The 25,490-nt window shown below is 36.8% G+C and overlaps 1 protein-coding gene across 1 annotated transcript in view; it reads left to right on the top strand.

The window, feature by feature from the left end:
• SGCZ (sarcoglycan zeta) overlaps positions 1-23,483 on the top strand; it is a 173,575-nt gene extending 150,092 nt beyond the window's left edge. The window contains exons 6-7 of the mRNA XM_053940643.1: positions 8,347-8,470; positions 23,126-23,483. Of these exons, the coding sequence (XP_053796618.1) occupies positions 8,347-8,470; positions 23,126-23,341 (340 nt within the window). The 3' untranslated portion in view covers positions 23,342-23,483. The remainder of the gene's footprint in view (positions 1-8,346; positions 8,471-23,125) is intronic.
• The last annotated feature ends 2,007 nt before the right edge of the window (positions 23,484-25,490 follow it).

Below are 25,490 nucleotides of genomic sequence, written 5' to 3'. Positions count from 1 at the left end.
TCCATTGCCCTTCCCTGGGCTCGCTCCAGCCCCTCAAGGTCCTTCTTGTAGTGAAGGGCCCAGAAATTAACACAGCACTCAAGGTGTGGCCTCACCAGTGCTGAGTACAGGGGGGACAATCCCTGTACTCAGCACTGTGCAATCCCTGGGCACAGCTGGCTCATGTTCAGCTGCTGTCAACCAGCACCCCAGGTCCTTTTCTGCTGGGCTTATGATTATATTTGCTTTATGATTATGCCATTTCATGCCTTCAGGAACCCACTGATGGGCTCCAAGTGCAGCTGTCTCAGCCTACATAGGGTTATGAGAGTAAATATTTTACCCTATCTCATCTGAAAACCCATGTAAAGCTTATAGCAGTAGAAAGCATTGCACAGTGCTGGGTTAATGAATGATGTGGCAACTTTACACTGCAATTATTGTGAAGACAGCCAAGGATCTTCGTTTCCATGAAACTTCATCAGGTCTAACAGCAGGCACAACAACTGCATGCTCAGAGTGCCAGAGGGAGATGATGAAGGTTTCAGTAGATGCCCTCCTGTGTGCCCTTGGCTCCTGCAAGGCTTGTTTCAACTGTGGTTGCTTTTATACTGCTTCCAGATTCAAGCTGCTGCTTAATTAATTCTAATTTCACAAAGGTCCAGTCTAGGACTAGGCACAACAGCCCACAATTTGTTCAAGCTTTCATTCTCACAGATACTGTGCGTGGAAATGTTTGTCTTTTTAAATGGAAGTGGAGCAACAGTCCTCCATACCCAGGAGATATTAGAGATACCAGAACTCATTTCTGACATGCTTTGGACTCTAAATACAGTCTTGTTTCACCATACCACCATACTTGCATTTTGCTATAGTTTTTCTGATGAAACATGATTTGTTATGTGACTTATGATCCATAAAATTGTACTAGATGTCATTAAGTAATGCTCCTGTAACATATTTTCATTTCATGTCTTTCTTTTGATTCTAAGTGAACAGGCTTACTAATGCATTACTAAAAAATGGCTACTTATACATTCTTTTTCCATTTGAGCAATCTTTAGTTTCTTTAGTCTTTCCTTATACCAAATTTCTCCACAAAGATTTTTTTCCTCACTCCAGCTGTTCCTTTTCCCTTTCTGGGAGTATTTCCATTTTCAGTGATGCTGTTTAACCACTTTCACAAGGAAACAAGGCTTCTTAAATTTGCTGTATGCCTGTCTATTCTCTCCTCTTCTGTCCCTAAGAGTTTGTGAAGCAGTTAGGCAGTTTCATACAAGGCAGAAAATCTTTAAGTTTCTCTGTGTTTTCTGAAAGCTGGTGCCCATCTAAAATCAGCTCATAGTACTAGTAATTCCTGCTGTCTCTTTACCCATCTGTATAGAGATGGCTTCAGAATACACTCAGCTTCTGAAGCATCTTGCTTAGGTCAGGTGAAGGCTATAGCATGTGCAGTACATGGAATTTGCAGCAGTGTTGTGGCTGTGAGTGCAGAAGTATGGTTTGGGTTCTTGTCTTGACACTATGTCAGAGCCAGACAAAGGATCTGGAGCTCATACAGACCTGGATATAAGAACAAGGCAGCTCAGAAGTTACAGGGAGTACATGAGTTTATGAAACTATTAGTTCTGCAGTCCACCAAATAGCTCCTATTGTTTATATCTATAATTATACAGAGAACTCCAAAGATAGCTTTTACCCTTAGAGAAGAATGATTTTACATGTCTTATCCTGCAGTTCACATTTTATCATTTGTTATATCTCAAGATGGAATTCACTTCCAAATAAATTAAAAATGCTATTTGACTTCTTCACAATCTACTACTCAATTTTGTATTGCAGAAAGTAAAAATATCTCTCTAGTTTGGACATGGCAGTTGTCCTAAAAAAGTGACAGAGTAAACTTACCAAACCTTTTCTGATTTTTTTTATGATTGACTGATTTTTTTATTTTCTTCTTGGAATTTTTGAATACAGTCCAAATATAGGCCACTGAAAAGTATATTCTAAGGTTTCTGCTATGCTTAATCTGCAGAGTTTGAAGTAGACCTGTCAAAGGATTTTCAGCAGAATAATTTTCCATGAGATGCTCTTTTCTCAAAATGTGGATCAAACCATGTCACAGTTTGCCTCAGCTAAAATGTATCTGTTTATATCAGCTTAAGACCCCTTAGAGAAACAATAAATAAAATATCATTACACAATTACAGGTGGTCTGGACTGTTACTTCCTAATCACAGGAAACTAATGGTTTTCAAAACTGAGACTCTTCAGACTCCCCCAGGCATTTTATCTTCAGATCTAACTCTTGACAAGCACTTGAGCATTTTCTGTGGGCATGTTGCTTCAATCTCTTTCTGACAAGATAGATTTCTATTTTAAGGAAATATATTCTGAAAGACAACTCAGGTAATGGAGCTATTTCTGTAAAGATAAACTTTATGAAAGAATGTTTAGCAGAAAGGCAGGGCATGTATGGAAAGGGATTCAAGCCAGAATAAAAATAAGGAAGATAATGCAAAGGGAAACATTTAGGGTAGAATGAGGTAGCTCTAAGTTGTCAAGACGACAAAAAATAATTTTCCTACACCTTTCCTTAAGCAACTGTTTTGGATTGTCTCATATCCAGAACTTTTTCTCACAGCCTGGAAGTTTAGAATTTCAAGCATGTTTTGGTACTTCTCTGAGAAATAAAAGCTTATGTTCTAAACCTTACATTTCTACTAATTTTCTTGATTTTCAAAGGTTTACATTTTAGTTGACTTATGACTGCATGATTTTTTACTACCTGAGATGCCACTTACATTTTTGATTTGTTTTCTTCTTGATATTACTTCTGATTTGGATACCTTTCTTGTCAGCTGTTCTGACTATGCATTCACCCATGCTAGGAAACAATCATGCATTAAGTTCTCTTTAACCTTCTTCATATAAGCTGCTTATTTAGTCAAGCTCTTGCATTAAATATTTGATTTTTCCAGCCTTTCTCACTTTTCCTTCATGCTTCTTCTAGAACTCTTTCTATTCCTTTAACAACACTTCTTAAAAACTCCTCAATGACCTTTTGTTCCTTTTTATTCCTCCTCAGTAAGAAATACATATTTTTTTAATATTCTCAGAAGAGATCCTTTATTTCCCTATGTGGGAAATTGTTTTTCTGATTTATCATCTATGCCAAATAACATTAAAATATTCAGTGGTTTCAGGTGTTGCTATGACAATGCAGACCTATTGGATTTAAATCTGTGGCATGTGCAGGGCAATTACAACTCATCTTTGAGCCCAGTGAATTTCTAGGTTAGTGAGAATTTTAGAAGTTATAATAAGGGCATGGTGACATATGCCAAAGTCAGTGACATGCCGAGCATGGACATAACATGAAATGCTGTACTGAATGCCATTCTACTATTTTGACTTATGTCATGAAAGTTTCCTCTTTGTTTAATTTTATCATCCATGAGTTGCAAAATTGGAAACTGGGAGAAAAAAAGGTTAATATTTACTGGTTCAGGCCAAAACTAATTTCAAAACACACTTATCTAACTCTCTGTTACTTAAGAGCTGTGTTGCCAGAAAACTAGAGACAAATCATGCCCAAGATTAGGTTTTCACGTACATAAAAGTGAGTTTCCCATGAACATATGAGAATTTTGCTTCTTAACAAAGAAAAACTGATGATCAGTAAATGATATTAAGAATGCTGAGGCCTTCAAATCTACCCCTGCTTTTCAATAATAATAATAAAGAAATCATCCTGAAAATATAAGCAATATGTTAAAAGAATCAGAATACAAAAAGCTTCAAGAAATGTAAATATTCTGGCAATGATTCATATGCATCTTGAAGAGGTGCATATTTTGATACATGTAAATGTATCAAAATATTTTTAGTCATTTATATATATATATGGTAAAATGTGCTTGTATAACCTTGTAAATAATATAAGCAATAAGGTTGGAATGAATAATAATTTTATTTTCATATCATTCCCACTGTGATGTCAAATGTAGCTATTCAAGAATCCACTGTTTGAATAGTTTAAAAGTAGTATTAATAAAAAGCTTTAAGATTTTTTTGTTACAATGATCATAAAAGTCACTGGCTATTCTTTTTGTTGCAACCTGACTTCCAAGAAATTGGGTGAATGGAAAGCCTAATCTTATCTATCACCATAAGTGTTCACTGGACTCCTTTGAGGACCCTTGGTCTCACTGGAGGACTCAAAATAATTTTCTTTTAGCATCAGGACAGCCAACTCTTGTTTTCATAATGACAGAAATTGAAAGAATGTATAGTTTAAATTTTTGGAGGTTTCTGAAAAACAACATTTTCAAAATTATTTTGAAAAAAAAATCTTAATTCTAATTTGGTACAAAATCCTTTCACTTATGGGAGAGGAAGGTCCTGCATTCCCTGAGGTTTTGGAGTTGAGGGTACTTGTTTGCAATAAAACAGTAGGAAGAAGAATAGAGAGAGATTTGGCACATTTGCCTTCCTTCTCCTCTTTGTGTGTCTTACCGACTCACAGCCGCACTCTGCCACAACTCTTGACCTACAGGTAACAAGATCAATGGCACTATTATTTTAATCTATGGAAATCTACAAAAGGCTTGCCAATTAAATGTGTAGACTTTCCATTGGTTTTATATTTGCAAAACATTTTCTTTCCTAGCAGGGTTCCTATGCTCACTGTAAAAAAAGCAAAATATGTGTTAGCAAGATTATAATGTATAAAAGTTAAATACTGGGAAGTGTTGATTTCTTGACCCCCAAATATAAAGATGTCAATAAAGAGAAAATTAGTACCTGTTTTACATGTGATATCTCTAGCTGACATATTTTTAATTCACTGTTTTGAATAGAAATTTTAAATTGGTAGAGTTTTATATCAGCTGTTTTACTAAGTAGCATGGGTTGGATATAGGGCTTAAATAGACACAAAACAAATAAATTATTTGCTTCTGCACAGGGGAACCTTCTATTTATTTCTATTTTAAGAAATACTTTCCATGAACCAACAGAAAAAAATAACATAGATAAATTATATCCCATGTGAGTATGAGGCATATGCAGGAGGTAAATCTAAAATATTGCTTAAAACCCAAAAAGAAACCTTTTCTTTTGGTACATATTTTAAATTACTTTTCTCTAATACAATCTAGGTCAGCTTGTAAACAGAAAATACAAAATGAAGAAAAAATGTTTCTGTATTTCTGGTGAGAAATGTTTTAATACCTTCAAAGGAACATATTCAAGATATTTTAGAAGTTTCCCTTTTCTAGCAATAATTCTTTCATTATTTCAGCTTCATTTCATATGGCTTTGATCTTATGAAATTTATCTTTTTTCACAAATTAACCACTGATAATTAAAAAGAAAAAGCCCTTCTCTGCTATGGATAGATCATCTTGCTTCATCACATATAGCAAATTGACCAATTATATTATTTAAAAACTCTTTTTAAAAGCCTTTTTGTCTTTCCTACAGTTCTGTGGTTTCTGTCTAATATTAGCAGTAGTTACGTTCTCCATCAGAGGGGTTTGTTGTTTGGGAAAGAAAAATTAATTTTATGAATAGAATTCACTCAGAGATGTAAATGCCACTGTGATAGGCCATCAGTAAATCTGAAAGGAAAGCAAATTCTCCATATGTTATTATAATAATACATTTTTTTCTTGGAGAGATGAGCATTACAATGTGGAGTGTTACAATGAGTTTATAGTAGAGATTAAAGGTATCAGAAATATGGCAAATAAAAAATATTATAAAGAAGCTGCATATCAAACCTAATTTATCTCAAAACATTGAGGAAATAATCTACGTGTATAGACTTTTGCATTTGCAGTAGCATGCTGCAGTCTCTATTCAGATGCAGATCAGCCAAAGAATAACAATAAGAAAAGTAAATTACAGCTGTAAAACAGATTTAGGCATTCCGTTTTACTAATAGATGGGTGTTGTTTTAAAATCTGCCTTGATAATCCTTAGTCATTCCTTGACATTTCTTCCACATTATTTTATTTCCAAAGACTGCTAAGAATCTCTATTGTCTAAAAAAAAATTCTTCTCCATGGTGTCGAGAAGGCTGATATTATCAACTTTTCAAGTTGATAAATTAATTTCCCAAATATCTTTTTTTTAGACTAACATAAAGGTATTTTTGCTAATGTTCTTCATGAAAAACAGTGATGAAACTAGACTAAACAACTCTAAGCTATACACTTTCAAAAGTTTATTCTTCAAAGAAAGCCATAGTTTCTTGATGGATGATCCTAAACAGATTTTAATTGTCCACCTGCTGAAAAGTTTTAATTAGGTCTGAGGGATTTGGATGCTATGAGACCAGAAATATTTTTGGCTCAGCTAAGACACATGAATTCAATGCAATAAATGTAGCTAAGAACACTTTTGTCTTCATGATTATGAAATGGCATCTGAAACCACAGAGAAATAAATGTTAATATTCCTGTAAAGGAGGTTACAAATCACGATGATAAGCTGCTAAAAATATGGAGTGGAAGAATAAAATCATTTAACATTTAACATTCAGCTTCCTCTTAAGTTCAAGGTAAAACCGCATTAAGGCATTGGAGTACTTTCAGAAACCTGATTTCTAAACTTTATAATTTACATAATTTATAAAATATTTAGGAAGTTATTTTTCTGCTGTCCTGTAGCCATCAGAAGTTCACAAAACAGCACCTGAAAAGCACTTGTGTATGTCATCAAATAATTCATGATATTTAGATTCTTTCCCAGTACAAAGAACTGCAGAACTTTCTATCAACTTCTCCCTACAAAGTGTCAAAAAAAAGAAAGAAAACAGCCTAGCCGTAGCAGAGATAGATATTTTGCTATTGCTCCTATCTATATACCATGGGTTTTGTTTGTTTTTTTGTTTGTTTTTTTTTTTAATATCAGTATCTACAAATTGTGTTCTCGATCTGGACACCTGCTTTTAATAACTTCATTTTGTTTGCTGAATAAATGCTTTTCTTTATTTCTTTTTTTTTTCTTTGCCTTTTGAGTGTCAGTGACATGCAACAAACAGAAATGTTTCACAGACACCATCTCAGTGACTTTCTTTGCATGCAAATTTGGCACTTTGGTTTCAAAATGATAATCCAGTGCTGTTCTCTGTACTTAAAAATGCAATAGTTGAAAAAGTTTGAAATTCTCTTGTTCCATTGCTTAACAAACTTTATCTGGCTTTTCTACACCAAATTCTCTGTCAAACTACTCTCTCCATTATACATCTAGTACCTCATTATATTTTTGCATAGCTACGACCACTTTGCTGAAGAGGGAAATACAGTGATTTCTTCAAGCTCCTCAGTCTAGATGTTTTTATCATTAACACATTTCATCTTACAAAAAGGTTTTGTTCAGGTAAAGTGGAACTGTGTCCTGCCATTATATTACTAAGTTATAAATAGATAAAAAATTTTGTCTCGCTCCCTTATGTGCTATGCAATAAACCTACAACTGAACACAGTCAGAATCTGAATTATTGTTTCCTAGTTCAGTACAGTTGTCATCCTATCATTTTCCTTATTCAGCATGTAAGCATGTTTTCTACAAAATCTTTGCATTCGTACTTCCCTTTCAAGAGAAATCTCATCAATACTATGAGAAAGCACAGCTAAGAAAGTATCATAGCTCTGCATCAGGACTGATGGAGGATCTTGAGCATAGAGAAGTGAGAAGCAGAAAGACTGACAGTAGAACAAGAATTGCTTTGAGTAAACATACCAAGAAGCAGTGATGTGTGTCTTAAACCTACTATAACAGGATTATATGAACATAATGAGTATTTTGGAGAACAGAAAAACCATACAATGCCCCGCAAATAATAGCAACATAACATATGTTCTTTTCCTCTCTTCATACATAAAGCTGCTAAACATATCCAAAACATGAATGAGTCTGTCAAGGCAAAATAATTTTAACCAGTTTCACATCATTTAAAACATTTAAAGGTTTTGTTTTCTCTTTATTTCATTAAACATTTGTCATCAGTCACTAAGAGGATTTTTGTATTTAGCTGACATTACAGAAGCATTAACAGAGATGTGCAGATTCTCAAGTACCTATATTTCAATATTAGTACAGTTGGATGCATTAAGTGCTAGTGCCAGAAAGAATCACTAAGCAGATAAGCTTATATCAGTTTAATCTTAAATGCTTAACTTTTTTCTTTCTCTGTGTCATAAAAGGCAGTCATAGAATCACACATATAATCTGGTTTTCCTTTATTACCTTTCACAATATGTTAATATCTACCTGCATCGTGGGTTTTGAGGCTGGGGAGTTTTTGGTGGTTAAATTCAGTGCATTTTTTTCTCAGTGATTGTTTTTGTCTTTCAGACTTGAATCTCCTACTAGATCTTTGGTGATGGAAGCACCCAGGGGAGTGCAAGTCAACGCAGCTGCAGGAGACTTAAAGGCTACCTGTAGGAAAGAACTGCACTTACAGTCCACAGAAGGGGAGGTAAGTTCAGCCAGCAGAGAAATGTTCTACAGCTCTGCCCAGTATAACACAAACAATGTGAGGAGGGTTTATTCAGCAGCAAGGTAAACAACATAAAGTGTTCTGCATTTGCCTTTGTTAAAGTAATTTTAGTTAACTTGTTTGACTATTAATACTTATTTTCTTTTTTACAAGTATTTGAATCTGTAATTTTCATTCACACTGAAAATAAATTTAGTTAATACAGATTAGAATTGCTTGTAAATTAAGAGTCAAAGAAAAAGCTTCCATGGAACAGAGTTGGTTAAGTGATACTGATTAAAAAAATTATTTGGATTAATCTGTCAAAATAAAACAGAAAAGTTTGGATTAATTTGGATTAATGCATCATTAAACCATGATTAAGAGGTTTAACAAATTTGCTTTACCTGTGGTTTAACTCCTTAATCTTTTACTACCCCTGTAAGAGAGACAGAGTAGTTCCATCATAGCTCTCGGGAGTAGCTCTCTCCCATTTCATTAGTGTGTAGTTTCAGAGATCAGTGATAAGTGATTGACATAAAAAGACTTTGATAAATATTCTTAGCATGTAAACCTGTGTGAACTCATGCAAATTATTCAAAATTGGGTCATTTGTTGGGATGGCAATCTAGGCATTGTAGAAATGCATGAAGGATTGGTGGTATCAGAGTCCTTTCATCTTCAGACTGTAAAATGATATAACATTAAAAAAAAAAGCAAAATACTTGTTGAAGGTTATCAAGAGCTCTCAGATTTCTATTAGGCACTTTGGAGAAATTGATAGATTTTCAAATTGTTCTCACAGGGGCTTTCTACAGTACAGCATTTTTGGAAATCCATAATATAAATATCTCATTGTGAATGGAGCTCTTTAGAATTTTTTGCCTTTTGTGTTTGTGCTTTGTATTCTCTTCCAAATGTTTCTAGATGTTTTACATACTATCCAACATAAGCAAAACCAAACAAAACCAACATTCACATCTGTGGCAGACAGTCCCCTTGAATGCACACTCTGCATTACAGTGCAGACAGGAACATTTTGGCCAATATACTGCATCAAAAGCCTATTTTGATAACATTTTTTAATTGATGCAAGTATCTGTCCAGCATAATTAACGCACTATGTTTTCCTAATTCAGAGTCTCAAATATTAATATACCACATGCCCCACCTTATTTTTGAGTTTCTCCAAAATCAGCTCTTTCCCCAGTCTCTCATCTTTACTTACCACCTCTCTTACTGTTTCTTAATGTTGCTGAGATAGAAGTAAAAAATCTAATCTTCTTTTAATAGTAAATATTGTCCTACCTCATCATTGTCCTTTCTGTGGGTATTTTTGAGTCTAGAGCTTCCTGTTACCTGTCTTAATTTCCCTTTCATAAATCACTACCTGGCCAAATCTATTGTGTTTCCTAAATTTATTAACATAAATTTTACAAATAGAGTGTATTTTTTTGTTCTTTCCCTTCATGATATTGCCAGAGAGGAAAAGTAAAACTTAAAGTAAAATTAAAGTTTAAAAAAGAGAAGCCAACAGAAAGACTTACCATTCCTTACTCTCCCATGATTCTTTAAGCAGTGCTTGTTTCTATATTCTGTTTGTTTTGCATAATACACCTCTTCATACAAATATTTTATCTGTGGATCCATCAGGTTTTGTTCTCTAGATCAACATTGTGATTTAATTGCATAACTTCTTGTTTTTCATAAGTATTTACTATATCTTGTTGGAAAGGTAGTTCTGGAAATAATGTCCTATGACCTCAGTTGCACTTTGACAATGGGAATCCAAGAAACAGATATAATGCCTATATTATATATTATTCAGAACAGGAATTCAATTCGGTGTTAAACGCTTTGTAGTAAAAAAATGCCAGTGAAAATCTGACTTTTCTGACCTTCTTATTAAAAATCAGTATTTTCTCTGTGTGACAAGACTTTGCACATCTACAATTTCCTACATAAATGTTAGATTGAAAATTATCAGGAAACAAATCACCAACCTTTCTCCATTCTTTCCCAATGAAGTGTTCAATAAATATACACCTGACAAAGTTCAAAGTCTTGAATGCTTGCAATTTCAGTAAGATCTGAAATGAACTGTAGCTGAAATCCACAGAGAAATTCTGTCCTGAGGTCTGACCAATGCCTCTGTGGTCCACTGTTTAATTTCTTCCACTGGAGAGGGTTAGAGGAAAATGTAGAAACCCTTTGGAAGGCATATGACAGGCACCAGAACATTAACTGTTGTGCAAAGTTACTATGGCCATGTTAGGGAATTGCTGGACTAATTACAGCCTGGTGTGAGGAACCAAGGTAAACATCCGATGGGTTAAATCTACATAAACATCTACATAACAAAATATTGATTGCTTTTCCTGCTTACAGCCCAACAGATAAACCATATTAGTGGATAGTTTAAAAAAGTGCTTAAAGGTTTTATCATTATTAATTTTTAAGAAAACACATTCTAAAATTACAAAGTATCTGTATTAAAAATAATCATTTTAGCCTAAGAATTGAATGGCTTATAAGTCAGGTTTCCTCCACAAATAAATTAGTGTTGTCTTTGTGAATTGGATCTGTGAGCCATTTTCATGCTAAGACAATTTGTACTAGAAAGACAAGCAAAGGCTTTTGTACTATTTTTATTCTAGTTAGTGAAATTTAATTTTTTTAATGTTTGAAAGCTTTTTCAAAAACTCATCAAAGATATATGAATTAGTATTTTCTTTCTCTAGCAAAGTTATTGCCCTATTATGACAGAAAATGGCTATGTGGCACCTGGGACCAACCAATTATAGCCATGTTACAGAGCATTATGCATTTACTGACTTTGAAAAATAGATTTTCCTTTTATTTAAGAATTAATTCAGAATATTTTTAAGAACAAAAATGTGTTTATGAAATACTTTTCCTCTATCTTTATTTCTCTGCAGTATAATCTTTAGCCTCCCACATCATAAACTGAATGCCTCTGCAAACATCCTGAATTCTGCTGTTTGATACATTTTCTTTTTATTTACTGCAGTATTATAATAATCCTTTTAGCCCTATTACGCATCATAGTGTGTGATCCCAGACTGAATACTGGGGGCTGTAATTTAGATTCAGATTCTGCTGCCCTTTCTGAAGCTCTTGAGCTGCACCCTTGTGAGCCGAGGCATCAGCAGAATCCTTTGATTCAATTATAACTTGGCATTTAATTGTGAACTATGTATTATTCTATAAATAAACCACAACCAGTGGTTTAAAGCAGCAATCATTTACAAGGAACATGAAATGTGAAGCTCTAGGCTTGTCATGGTTTGACCCTGGCGCAATGCCTGTGTCCCCATGAAAATGCACTTTTCCCAAATAAATGCTGTGAGATGCGATCAGGAACAGAGCAGAGCAGGTCCAAGCTTAAAAACAAAGGGAAAAACTTTATTAAGCTACTACTACTATAATAAAAGACACAGAATTCGGAATGAAAACCCTCCAAAACACTCCTCCTCCCCCCAGCCCACTTTCCACCAAATCACAGTGAGACACCATCCGGGATTCCTGTTCAGGTTACCACCCCTCAACTAATCAGCTCTCAGTCCATCAGGGGAGATAGGGGTCTCTCCTGTACCATAGACCCCCAGGAAACACAATTGTAACCCTGTGTTCCCATGTCACACATGGCAACTGCCCGGAGAAGATCTGCCAGTGTGACACTCTCCTTTCCATGTCACAGTGCTCTCACCACCGTGTGCAGACAGACTGCTCATAGAGCTTCTTTAAGGATGCTTTGCCAAGGACCAAAAGAACAGCGGTTCAGTTTCTCATTTTGGGACCACAGTCCCCCCCCATTTTCCTCCTCCCCTGGTTCCGAGGGTGCAACAGTTTCTCATCTTTGGAACAACAGTCCCCCCCCCACTTTTCTCCTCTCCTGGGGCTGAGGGTCTCAAGAACAGAGATCTTCTTCCTGAAGACAGAGGGTACCACCACACCCTCCTCATCACTGCAGCAGGTCACTCTCTTGGCTCCAACCATTGCATCCCCCTAAAAATGCAGTCTCTGTTGCAGGAGAAATTGGTTCAGCCTATGGCTATACAAGAAAAGTCCAGCCAAAAGCCACTCCATCATCTCCTCCCACCTAGGATTCTTTCCCCATCTTCTGACATCTCAGGTCCCAGACTGTCTCTTTTCTCTTCCAAACCGAGGAGGAGTAGTGTTTCACAAAGCTTTCATTGTCCAAGAAGGAGGTTAAAAGTCTCGGGCTCCCCAGACAGCTGAAATCTCAGCTGCCCAGAACTCCAACTCCCACGGCTGAGCACCCTCCCCCCCGCCCCGCCACTCCGCTTCACTTTCTCCTCTGCTAGCAAATTTCCAGGTGCCTTCAGGATCCCTGTCTCTTTCTCTCTGGGTGGGGGAACGAAGGCATCTTAGTTTTCCTCCACCCTTCCATCCGCAGGGGCCGGCCCAGTTCCAGTCCCTTCACCCCCTGTCCTACGTCTCCCAGGCCACGTGGCTTCCCCTCCCCCACCCCTCTGCCCACCCTTGTGGCTGGGCAGGGGAGAGTCTGCACTGCACTCTGACTGGAACCAAAGAGAAAGTTCTCCTGGGAGTTCTTGCTTTTAACCCCCTGTGTTCTCAGAGGCGTGTCCATGCCTTCAACGGTCACGCCAAGTGCCAATATCCAAACCTGACCATTGATTGGCTTGACCCCAACTTCCTGAGAAAATTCACTTCCGTGTCAAACCACGACAAGGCTACAGCTGAATCCACTGGTTCACATAAGAAGAAAAAGATCATTTCTTGTCTGGAAATTCAGTACAATGACTGCTAGTTCACTACTGCTTTTTCAAATAAAAGTGTAATGCAAAAGTACAAATAAATTTTGAATTGTGTAGATACATAATTTTACTAGACATAAAAGTGTTCAAATTGAACCTGAAACATATAATTGTATAAGGATAGCAAGCTGAAAGGTCTCTTTGATGGTCTCCACTCATTGACCTAACAACTAATTGTTAATAGTTTTGACCATCCAGAATCACAGAATAGGTCAAGTTGGAAGAGCACCACAATGGGTCATCTGGTCCTACTTCCTGCTCAAGCTGGGTCATTCTAGAGTACACAGGACTGTGTCCAGACAGTTCCTGAATATCTCCAGTTCCAATACCTCCAGAATCTACAACTTTTCTGGGCAGTCTGTGACAGCTCTCAGTCACCCACACAGTAAAGAAGTTCTTTCTCATATTTAGGTGGAACTTTCTGTGAAAGGGTTTCTGTCCATTGCCTCTTAACCTGTTACTTGGCACCACAAAGAAGAGCCTGGATCCATTCTCTGAGACCCTTTGTGCAGATACTCATAGTTATTGATGAGGTCCCCTCCCAGATGTCTGTTCTTGAAGCTGAACAGGCCCAGCTCCTTCAGCCTTTCCTCACAAGAGAGATGCTCCAATCCCTTACTCATCTTTATTGCCTTCCACTGGATCTGCTCCATGTCTCTCCTGCCCTGCGGAGCCCAGAACTGGGCACAGCACTCCTGATGTGGCCTCACCAGTACTAAGAGGGGCAGGATCACCTCCCTCAGCCTGCTGGCAATGTTCTTCCTAATGCACCCCAGGACACCATTGGCCTTCTCATCCACACTGCTGGCTCATGGACAGTTTGTTGTCCACCAGAACCCCCAGGTCCTTCCCTGTACAGCTGCTTTCCAGCAGGTCAATCCCCAGTCTGTGCTGGTGCACGGGGTTACTCCTCCCCAAGTACAGGACCCTGCACTTGCCTTGGCTGAATTTCAGAATGTTTCTCTCTGCCCATCACTCCAGCCTGTCGAGGCCCCTCTGAAGGGCTGCACGGCACTCTGGGGTATTGGCTGCATCAGTCTCTGAAGCAGAAGGCTGCTAAGCAGGCTCAGCTCTTAGGAATCTTGAGCAGCTGCTATGTGTCTTTCCAAGGAGCTTCTATGCAAGTTAGTCTCCGCACTTTCATTGCATCCTGTTGACTGTCAAAGATGAAGTCAATAAAAGGAGAAAAATGTACAGAGGCTTCTCATTTTTACAAATGTATTCGTATTAGTCACCTTGTCTATGACCTTTTTCCTATTTACCTCTTTATGCCCTTGTATTTCCCTGTCAAATTACACTCTATCATAGCATAATTGTAGAGTATATTTTGTTGTTTCTGGCGTAATGAGGCTGATCCCTCATTATGGTAAGGCTTATAGCTGTCACATTAAAAATGAGCAATATTCATAAACAGACAAAGTTTACTCAAAATCAGTGTGGCAGACAATAGGCCAAGTTTATATTTACTGTTTTAGGACAGCACATTTAATGAAACACACAGACAATATTATTTTGTAAAGCCTAACAAACGCATATAGGACTAACATTTGATCTATAATCCTATCCAGTTCTAAATCCAGGAGATGCATTTAAAACAGTGATTAATAATTAAGATTTATTAATATTTAATAAAACTGCAGTTCATTTGTAAGCTCAAGTAACTATACCATTTTAAAGCATTTGGTGGCATTTTTGTGGATGTTTTTTGTGTGCTGAAACAAAATAAAAAAGAAACAGGACTTTTTAAATTAAGTAGATACACTGAAATTGAATTACCTTGTTGTACACGCTGCTTGCCATAACTATGGAGGAATGGTTGATCAAAGTCAAAAACATTTCATAGATGAGTTCAATTCAACCAAGTTATGTTTATCTGAGACTAAATGTATGCAAAAAAACCTAAATGTTTGTATGCATGAATTGAGTTCAATAGACAGTAAGCAATGGCAGGCTCTAGACCTCAAAGAGTCACTTTTTATTCACCAACAATTATCTAATACGTGTGATGCATTTTGTTTTCAAAGCCTTTTTCATGGTATTAAGCAGCTGACTTCTTACTGTTGTCTGTGAAGAAAAAGATTAGTGAAAATGAAGGGATTTTTTTCTGTATTTTTTTAATTATAGGTTAAAAAATTCTATTAGGGTGTTTTGACAGATACTTAAAATCAAATGCATATTATTTTTTAAAAACCCTTTTATTTTCAAACCAGTTATTCATGTGTAATTTATTTATAGAAAAAAACCCACACTGTTCCGTACCAGTTTACAATCAAAAATACAAATCCAAAGCAATTTAACTGACAACACCCATATATTTAAAATGTTTTTTCATGGCTAAATTTTCAAGATTCACACCATAAGAAATTTTATTAGAAAGGTAAAAGTGACAATGAATTATTTATTATATATTTTAATATAATATAACTTTTAATCTAATGATTATTTAAATGGTAATTAAGTTTTTGTACTCTGTAAATGAAGCACAAATATTCCAAGTACATTTTCTTTTCTGGATTGTGTACATAAACCACAAAGAAGTCCCATCTGTCCAAGATTGAATGAATTTCCAAAGACTGAAAATTATTTCTGTAACAGAAAGAATAAATACACCAGAAAGTGTTTTTCTTCAGTAGGCACCGATATATTGTATTGGGATTATAACTCAGAAGTACCAATATATACTTTTGTGTATTAAATTTACAAAAATTTGTACTTAAAATGAATCCTTACCCTCACAAACACCTCTTTGGTACCGATGAGTCAAAACATAAATTCTTCCATTCAAGAATGAACTGTCCACTTCACTAATGTACAGTGTTGTTTTTAACATATGGATATGTTATTTTTCAAATCCCTTTCAGTTCTCAGTAGCTGTAGTCATAACATGGAGATGGGAATGGGAGCAATGCTGCCAGGGTGGCTGTGCTCAGGTGTACCAGGTATAATCTTTAGAAAGAGAACATTCACCACACCAGGCCACCCTTAGGCCTGAAGGTCTCATTTGTCTTGTGGTCAACTGATCCTAGCACTGTAGAGAAAACATTTTCATTGCATAGTTTGTACTAGATATTTTGGTTTTCTCTGAATGTTTAGTATATTAAGTTTTATCTCAGTCGTTACATTAATTTCACTGTTTAACTGTTCCTCAAAGCTATTAATCATTATGACTAATATGATTCCAGATATTGTACCACCATATGCTTAAATTTTCCAGTATATATGCTATCAAGTTAATATTTTAATTTTTCATTATGACTTTTTATTCCTTTTGTCAGAACTATCATTTAGATTTAATGAAAGCCACAGATGTGTTAGAATAAATGGTCCATGCAAACTAAAGTACTTCAATTTATCCTATAGTTCATCTTAACCTTGAATATTGAAACACATCAGCATATTAAAATTATATAGCTGAATCTAGTGACCTAATCTGTGTAATCCTCTTTGTAGGATGCTTCTGATAGACTATGCAAAATAGCAAAAAGACGAAGAAAAAACCTTGCATTCCTGTAATTCAGAATAATTGAATATTTTAGGGAATCCAAAATGTTTATTTAGTGAGACATCACTACAGTATCTTATTATACTGGTTGATTAACACCCACCTATCAGATTTCCTTTCTTTCTTTCACATTTTCTGCAGTTTCCTGCCATTTCTTATCTACATTAGACCTGGAATATGCCTTTGCAGCCCTATAGAGATGCCTGTTTAATCAAAGAGTACATGGATAAAGAAAATTCTTCAGTCTATAAATCCGAAGTTTTTTAATTTGGCTGTATCAACTTAAACTGTCATTTGCTGTCTCAACTAAGACCCATTGGAGAATTTTATACATGACAGGTTCATATCATATATTTAAGGCTTGTATGAGTATTTGATTTTTTACCTCATGCCTACATATTTCCCACTAGAAGTTTGCTCCTTCAATTTAGTTCTTTGTCTTGTAGCTAATCTATGTTATCTGGCTTGCCCTCCTCTCCCTTTCCCTCTCAATGTTCAGATTAACAATACAGTCTGATGAGCAGGTGAATGGCAGATCTTTGTTAGCAAAAATTGTATATAAAAAGAGTACCATTTTTCCATTCTTATCACATACACTAGGGTGATTCAGTTTGATTCTTTAATTAGTCAGAAATTGGATCTACTTTTAAACAATATAGAACTAGTGTATTTTTCTCTGTACTACCATGCACATGACAAAGCAATGATCTGGGATTTCTAAACCTCAAGTATTTAGAGAGCATGATGCTGCTCAGCATTCTGCTCTCCATGAAATAACATTTCTCTGAGTAGCAGCTGCCTTTTCCATCTTGCAGTCTGCCAGTCAGTCTCCTACAATGTTTCAAGAATGAATGAAGGCTTTGGTTTTATTTGTGCCTATTTATCTGCTGAGGAGTAAGACTCTCAGAAAGAGTACGACTGGCCTACATTGCCTTGATGCATGCGAGGTATTAAATGGCTTATCTCATACCTCTCACAGCAAAACAGATTAGAGAAACACCATGTACACAGGCACTTCTGTTAACTACTGCCATCTAGCAACAGTGTTCCCTAGAAACATCACACTTTTTAATTTTTTGTCTTGCCACTTCTTCCCTTCTCTTTAAACACCTGATAAGAATAGGCATAAAACAGTAAGTAGTTTAAGTTTTGCTTGTGTTGGAGGACTTTTCAGCCATGAATTTCAGTTTTCAGCAGATCAGAGGATAGAAAACATAAATTCTCAAATATGTACAATGAAATTCCTAATGTGTTGGGATACTCTGGCAGTATATTTGGATTCCTGCTTAATTAATAGATAGCAATGTTGCATCTCTAAATTTCCTCTTTCATTTATAACCTTGACAGCATATATACAAGGTAGAGTTTAATACTGGCTTTAAACCATCTTTATTAATCCTCTTCAACTCAGGCTTCACCAGGGTGTAGCTATAGGGATGGGATTAAATTGGACTCACTGCAGCAGATATCACCCTCTCAAAAAGCCAGTTCAATTTTTCTCAGACACCATATCCTAGTACCCACACTGCTCACCAGATGTTCTGGGATGCATACTAGGACAGGACTGGATAGCTACCACGCAGGATTATGATACCAGATAAACCTGGATTTTTGTACATCAAAGTGTGATATTCAGTGGAAAAGCCTGCACAGCTATGCTTATTAAAGATCATTTCATTTAATGAGCAAAATAACTGAGCTACATTGTAATGCACATCAGAGTAAAGTGCTCTGGATTAAAGTCTTGGAGCAGTACACTACAGAAGACCTGCAATGATAGATCGTAGAATTTTAGCTGTCTTGATGTAAACAAATGGAAAAATTATTGAGCTCACAGCAAATAATATAATAAAGTTCAAGAGATTTAACTCCAGCCAGATCTCTGACACATAGGCCCTCTGATTTTTTGAGTTAATTCTTGTTTGAATCAAAGCATGTCTTTTAGAACCCATTTAGTTTGGTATTACAGATTTCTCATGGACCTTCCCCATCATGTGCTGCATCCCAGGTTTGGGTTCAGATTAGGGGTTCTGATTTATGTTAGCTAGCCAGTTCTGTGTACCCCAGTGTACCCCCCGTGTTCCCCCCACCGTGGTGGCCCGCTCTGGGTCTCTTACCATTGGAGCTCACCATGCCAGTCCTGTAACCACCCCCCTGTCCACTCCGGAGAGTTCTGTGTCTGTCACCCCGTTCCTGCAACCCCATTCGCCCCGGAGCCCTGTGTCCGCCCCTGTCGCGTCCCCATTGGTTACCCCGGTGCACGTCACTCCCCCGTAGCCTGCCCCCATTGGGCGAGGGGGGCCTCCACCCCCCTCAGCCCGCCCCCTATAAAACCCCATGCGTTCTTTTGTTCGTGGCCATTTTGTCCACGCAGTGCTAGGGAGCGAGGCGCGGCTCTCCACCGCAGCTCCCCGCAGCAAATAAAAGCTCTCCAGCCAACCACGTGGATGGAGTGGACAATTCCTTCCCTCTTTGTCTCGCCCCTCGCGCATGGCAGCAGAAGCGGCCAGCCCCACCCCGGTGCACAGAACACAGAAGCACCTGGGAGGAAGTGGCAGCCCCGGGTCCCGCCGAGAAGCAGCGCCATTCCATGCTCTCCAGAGCTGCGCAGGACCGGGGAAGACTAAGCTAAGCTGTTAAAATGGCCAATCACACAATCTGCCAAAAGTATAAAGAATATATATATATATAATATTAATATATATATACTTTTAATATATACATAAAGATAGACTCTATTTTGTTGGATTGCCTTACACGTATATTTTCTATATTGAAGTGCTTTTTATAATTCCATATATGATATTGGAATGTCTCCAGCTTCCATAGAAATAGTCTTTTTCATTTCTTTGGTATTCCAAGTATATCAAGGTGTGCTGGTTTTGGCTGCGACAGTGTTTATTTTCTTCACAGTGACTGGTATGGGGCTGTGTTTTGGATTTGTGGTGAACACAGTTGATAGTGTAGAGATGTTTTTGTTGTTGCTGAGCAGATATTACACACATATTACACAGACCCAAGGATTATTCTGCTTTTCATACTGCCCTGCTGGGGAGGAGACTGGGGGTGCATGGGAAGCGGGAGGTGACACAAGGCAGGTGACCTCAATTGACCAAAGGGATATTCCATACTCTATGACATCAGGCTCTCTCTATAAAGTTCCTGGGGGAAAAAGGAATAAGGGGAAGGGCCTTCGGAGTGCTGATGTTTGTGTTCCCAAGTCATTGTTACGTGTGACAGGGCCCTTCTCTCCTGGAGATGGCTGAACACCTGCCTGCCCATGGGAAACAGTGAATTAATTCCTTATTTTGCTTTGCTTTTGTGCATAGCTTTCACTCTTAAACTGTCTTTATCTCAAACCATGAGTTTTCCAGCTTCTACCCTACCAACTTCTTCCTGATCTTTCTGGTGTGGGAGTGAGTGGCTGTGTAGCACATGGCTGCTGGCTGGGGTTAAACCATGAAACAAGGATTACTGAAAGTCAGTATTAAAAGTCCAAAAGGCCACTCAGATTTTTTTTTTTAACTCTATTTGTTAAAAGTTATCAAGAGCTGCTGATTAAAAGTATGTGACATTACTGGCTCCAGTTTAATATCCTGTTGAATTACTGTTGAAATTGAAAGTATTTTATCACAGTCATGTTCTGACATCAATTTTTGATCTTTCTCCAAGTACAGAACTATGCTGAGCATCATTTAGTACAAAAGATACACTTATACTTACATAGACCTTGCACTGTTAAATGCTACTGGATTTTTATGCAATGCTATTGATAACTCTACTGTTACTACTTTAATAATGGACCTGTAACCATTTGTTTTTTCTTGGTATGAGAAGTGAAGGAATACTTTTAATTACTAGTGACAAGAATACTTGTCACTCCATTCATTATTGTGTCCTTTGTTTCCTTCCCACATTTTACCAGTTCCTAGTTTCTAGTTTGTTATTAAACTCTTTTTCCCCATCTGTTATTTTGTTTTCATATTATATTTGCCATAGTTACTTTCACACTTACTTTTAGCTGAGATGAATGTTTTAACATATATAATCTTTTTTTTTTCAGTTGTAATTCTAGCAGAACATTATTAAAATGTTCCCAACACCATCCACATTTCTTACATAATATCTGTCACTGCAAGTGTTGTGACTAATAATTGTATCAGGTCTGTAATGCTGGACTTTTCAAGCAACATTGTGTGTATGTGTATCTAAATACATAATTTCTTTGTTATGTAAGTTACAGAAGAAAGAGAATAATTTGCTGCATTTTAGTTTTGTGATCACTTCCTCTATCAGTCATTATGTGAATTAGACATTGTGACATGCAGATGTCACCTTTGCCTCTGAGATTCTCCCTTTCTGTCCCTTTTGGTGAGTATTTCCTCCCACAACAGTATGATTACTGTGGGAGCTGGAGACCTTACAGTGATGAGGAGGTGTAGTGTTTGGGGCTGCTTTCAGACTATATTACCTTCAATAATTCCAGTCATTTACAGTGCTTCTACTGTGGATGGAAACGTGAATATGCATCATTCCCTGTGTGGAATTTGATCCAGAGACTTTATTTTATCATAAAATAATACTTATCTCCTATAGTGTCGGGATCACCCCCAGATTGGGGTGACACCGGGTGGTGGTAAAGTCTCTCCTCCAACCCGTACCTTCAAAGAAGACTCAGTAGTCTTCAGTCGTCTGGTCTCAAGGCAGTTTATTGCATGTTATCTCAAGGCACACAGACTTCCTGACATTCTCTCTGATTCCTTCTCCCTCTGCGTCTCTCTCTGGCTCTCCTGCCCAAGGGGCTGGTGCCATCTTTTATATCACACATTACGTATTAAATGTTTATATTTTTTTCCCCAATGCCTATCACCTATATTGAACAGTGGCTTTCTACTCTAAACCAATCTGTGAGTGCCAACATCACCAAGAACATGAAGGATAGGAAGGAGAAAGAAGGAGGACAGGGCACGCCCAAATCCCTCCATCTTAGAACTTCTGACCCCCATGTACAAAACTCAGACCCCTCTGTACAAGGCCTAAAACCCCCCTGTACAGCACTGAAAAATCCTACCTTTCACTTTGTGACTACTTCTATTATAATATCTAAACTTTTGTGATTTCTTGCTCTTCCTGCAAAGTTGGTAAATTGTTCCATGGGTCAAATTCAAAACCACAGGGGTTTCCGGCTGCCTGCCAGGGTCTCAGAGGCTTCTGCCCTGGACCCGGAACATCCAAGAGTGTCTGAGGGACACCTTGGGTTCCGACACTGATGTCAATGATGTCAAGTTGGCTTTGTTGATTTTAGATACCATATAAAAAACACTAGCAAGTATTTAAGGAACTCGCCTTTTCCTGTTTCAAATGTCACCTCCAGAGCTTAAACCCATTTTGATTTGTTACCTGTCTTCTAGAAGTTCTTAGTGTGCTTCTGAGATAATGACTGATTTTACTTTAGCTCTTATTTACTCTTTCCATAAATAAAAAATAAATTCTGAGCAGCTGGACACTCATCTGTTTGTACCAGTAGAAGACATATAGTTTTCTGCAAATGTAAGTGTAAGTATTGGAGAACTCAACACAGGTTCATTAATGTTACTGGTATCTACAGTTTCATACTGACTCATGTTATTTCCAATGGCAGATTGAAAAAAACCTACAATATTTTTTAACCATATTTGATGTTCAAAAACAAATGGGAATATCTTGGTGACCTTCTTAATAATACTTTAACCTGAAATCTTTCTTCCTCTTAATTTAGGTCAAAAAAGCTCTTTATTTTGTGCATATGTCTTTGTAACCTCATTTAATTATTCTCTGGAAGTAGTTATTGTTAAGCCCCTGCAATTTAGCACAGTTCAGCACATATTTTCAACTGCTTACAGGAACACACTGGGGAATGTGCTTTAATATCACTTCACACTTATTAAAATACAAATTCTGCCAGAGCAAGTATATGCGGCTGCTGTGAATGAATAAATGTTAATCATAAAAAGTACAAGTGAAAATTCAACCTACTCAAGAATATTGTCTAAATGTTTTTGTATAATAATATTTGTACCTGAATAAACATGTCGGTGAAGTAATTGCATATATTGTCATAATGACTATTAATGCAGAAATGACTACACAGAGATGAAAAACAATAAATGCTGACAGCTTTTTTACTTCTAAAAAGAGTAATTTCTAATATATCTTTATAATACTTTAAATAAAATATTTCTAAAATTTTAAATATATTTCTAAAAAATCACAGCTGCCTCAAAGCACTTCTTTAAAATATGTCTCACTGCTGATAGAAATTTATGTATTTTTTTTTCTCCCTCTTTTTAGATATTTTTAAATGCAGATACAATCCGCCTGGGAAATCTACCAGTGGGGTCCTTTTCGTCCTCCTCCTCCTTCTCCTCCTCCTCCTCACCCAGCTCTTCAGCTCCTCGCCAGACTATCTATGAGCTCTGCGCTTGTCCCAATGGTAAACTTTACCTGTCCCCAGCAGGAGCAGGCTCCACATGTCAATCCAGTAGCAACATCTGCTTGTGGAGCTAGAATGACTCCATTTTATCCTCACACCAGAATAGCCTTTTGTTACTATCCCTCTGCTTCACAGTTCAGTTCGGTTTCCCTTGTGACAAGTCTGATGCTCCAAAGGGCCTGCAGAGCAACTTCTTCCACTGTAAGCAGGAGTACGGCACTGCCTTCTCTTGCGGTCTGTGCTGCCACTCAACACAGAGATGGAAGAGAGATATCCAGAAAACAATGTATTCTTCATCAGGAAACCTAGAACATATGATCACCTTATTTTCCAAAAGGGACAATAACACAGGTGCCTTTGCTACTTGAAGTGAAGCACATAGTTTTAGATTTTTGCAGGACCTGGATATGAACTGCGCATAACTATATATCTAGAGAGACAGAGAGAGAGTATATTAATTTACCCAGAATCTGATGGTGAGATGAATTGGTTCCCCCTGTATGATAAATAACTTTACTGTCTGAAAGCACAATTTTCCATTCATCTTTTTGAAGTAAACTTTTATCCCTGAATTTTAAAATTTTAAAGCATTGTGTAATGCTTGCTTTATTAAACAAATTCAGTAAATGGTTTTTAATACAAAAAGAGACAAAATTCCTCCCTGAGTTTGGTTTCTTTAAAAATGTGTTGTTACTATTTGTCTACTAAGTCTAGGGTTTTGTACACTAGGTAAATTTTGGAAATGCTCAGCAATATTCCTTTAAAAGTTAAAAAGACATGCTTTTGTTTGTCAGATGTGAATGACCTTATATAATATTTTCGTGGCCATTGCATGTGAAGCAATTGCTTTAAGTAGAACATACAGTTTCTGGGAAAGAAGAACAGGGTAAAGAAGGAAATTCTGATGATATGTTTTTTGATCATTGTATTGCTCTTCACAAGGTTCTCATAATTGGCAAATACAAAACCAAGGGAGAAATCTTCAAAGGTACATTTTCTGACTATGTCTATCTGCTGCCACTTGAACACAGTACAAACATTGGTAGTAATGTAACTTGTGGTGCTGACAAGCAATGCACTAACAACTTGTATGACATTCACATTTATTATTCTCTTTTGTTTACCATCTGTTGATGAGGTTTCAAAGTAATAGTAATATGTATAAAACCACATATTAAACAACATTTGGTATTAAAAAGTACGTCGATATTACATTACCTTTACTAGGTCTGTGTTTAAATTATGCAGCCACATTTGCACTCAGATCTCACTACTGACTTTTTTGACAAGTTTCCTGTGGGATTTCTTTCTTGTATCAATGTTCATACTTATTTGGCTTGATTGTTAATTGAAATCTTATAAAAAGGCTTTGGTATGCTGCTGGTAAATTTGTCACAGCATTGATTAACAAGAGTATCTTGAAACTTGCAGAACCCAGGAAAGTAAAACAATATAAAAATGTTTCCTATTATGGAAGATGGCTTGATTGTGTGAGGTAAGTGTGCTTTTTAATTCTATTTTTTAAATTACATCACCTAGCTTGTATTTTTAGAGGCTTCTGAATCTAAGATCACCAATGAAATGAGAGCTTTTGCCAAGTAATTCTAAGGCCAGGGGAGATGGTGCAAGGTGGGTATTTCTACACACTTTTTTTTTTTTTTTAAAATATATTTTTAGAGAAAAAACATGAAAATAAGCTAACTAGTATGGCCTTGGCATCTTATTACCACCTAATTTGTTTTCCGTTCAAGTGAAATTCACTCCTGTGCAGAAGACCAGCACAAGATGTGTCAACGGCTTGACTGGTGCTTGCCTTACCACTGGCCCTCTTCAGAGGTGTGAATTTTACCCCATAGCAAGAATTCTGTATTTGCTGGTTTTAACAGTTAAATGAAGATTTTGAGTTGATTATTTTATGTCTTTAAAAGAAGGTTGTTAACAGCTGAATTTTTGTCTCTTTGAGATTTTTCTTCTTTGAAATAAAATATACTAGAAAATATTGCAAGAAAATATATTAGAACATGAGGATTTTTCAGATAGTAAAAAGGACAAAAAGAGTTACAGATGACAAAGAAGGTGACAATAAAACATGAAAAAGTGTAGCCATACAATACAGCCTTCAAACTGTAGGGATATAGATGTCTTTTTCTTATGCACACAAGTAATAGAATGGTAAAGTGACAGTCATGAATTTCAGGAGCAAAAGTATAAAGATATGTATGA

Source organism: Vidua chalybeata, chromosome 4, assembly GCF_026979565.1.
Source record: "Vidua chalybeata isolate OUT-0048 chromosome 4, bVidCha1 merged haplotype, whole genome shotgun sequence".
Classification (NCBI taxonomy): Eukaryota; Metazoa; Chordata; class Aves; order Passeriformes; family Viduidae; genus Vidua; species Vidua chalybeata.
Note: the sequence above shows the minus strand (reverse complement) of the source record. Positions and strands in the feature narration are given on the sequence as shown.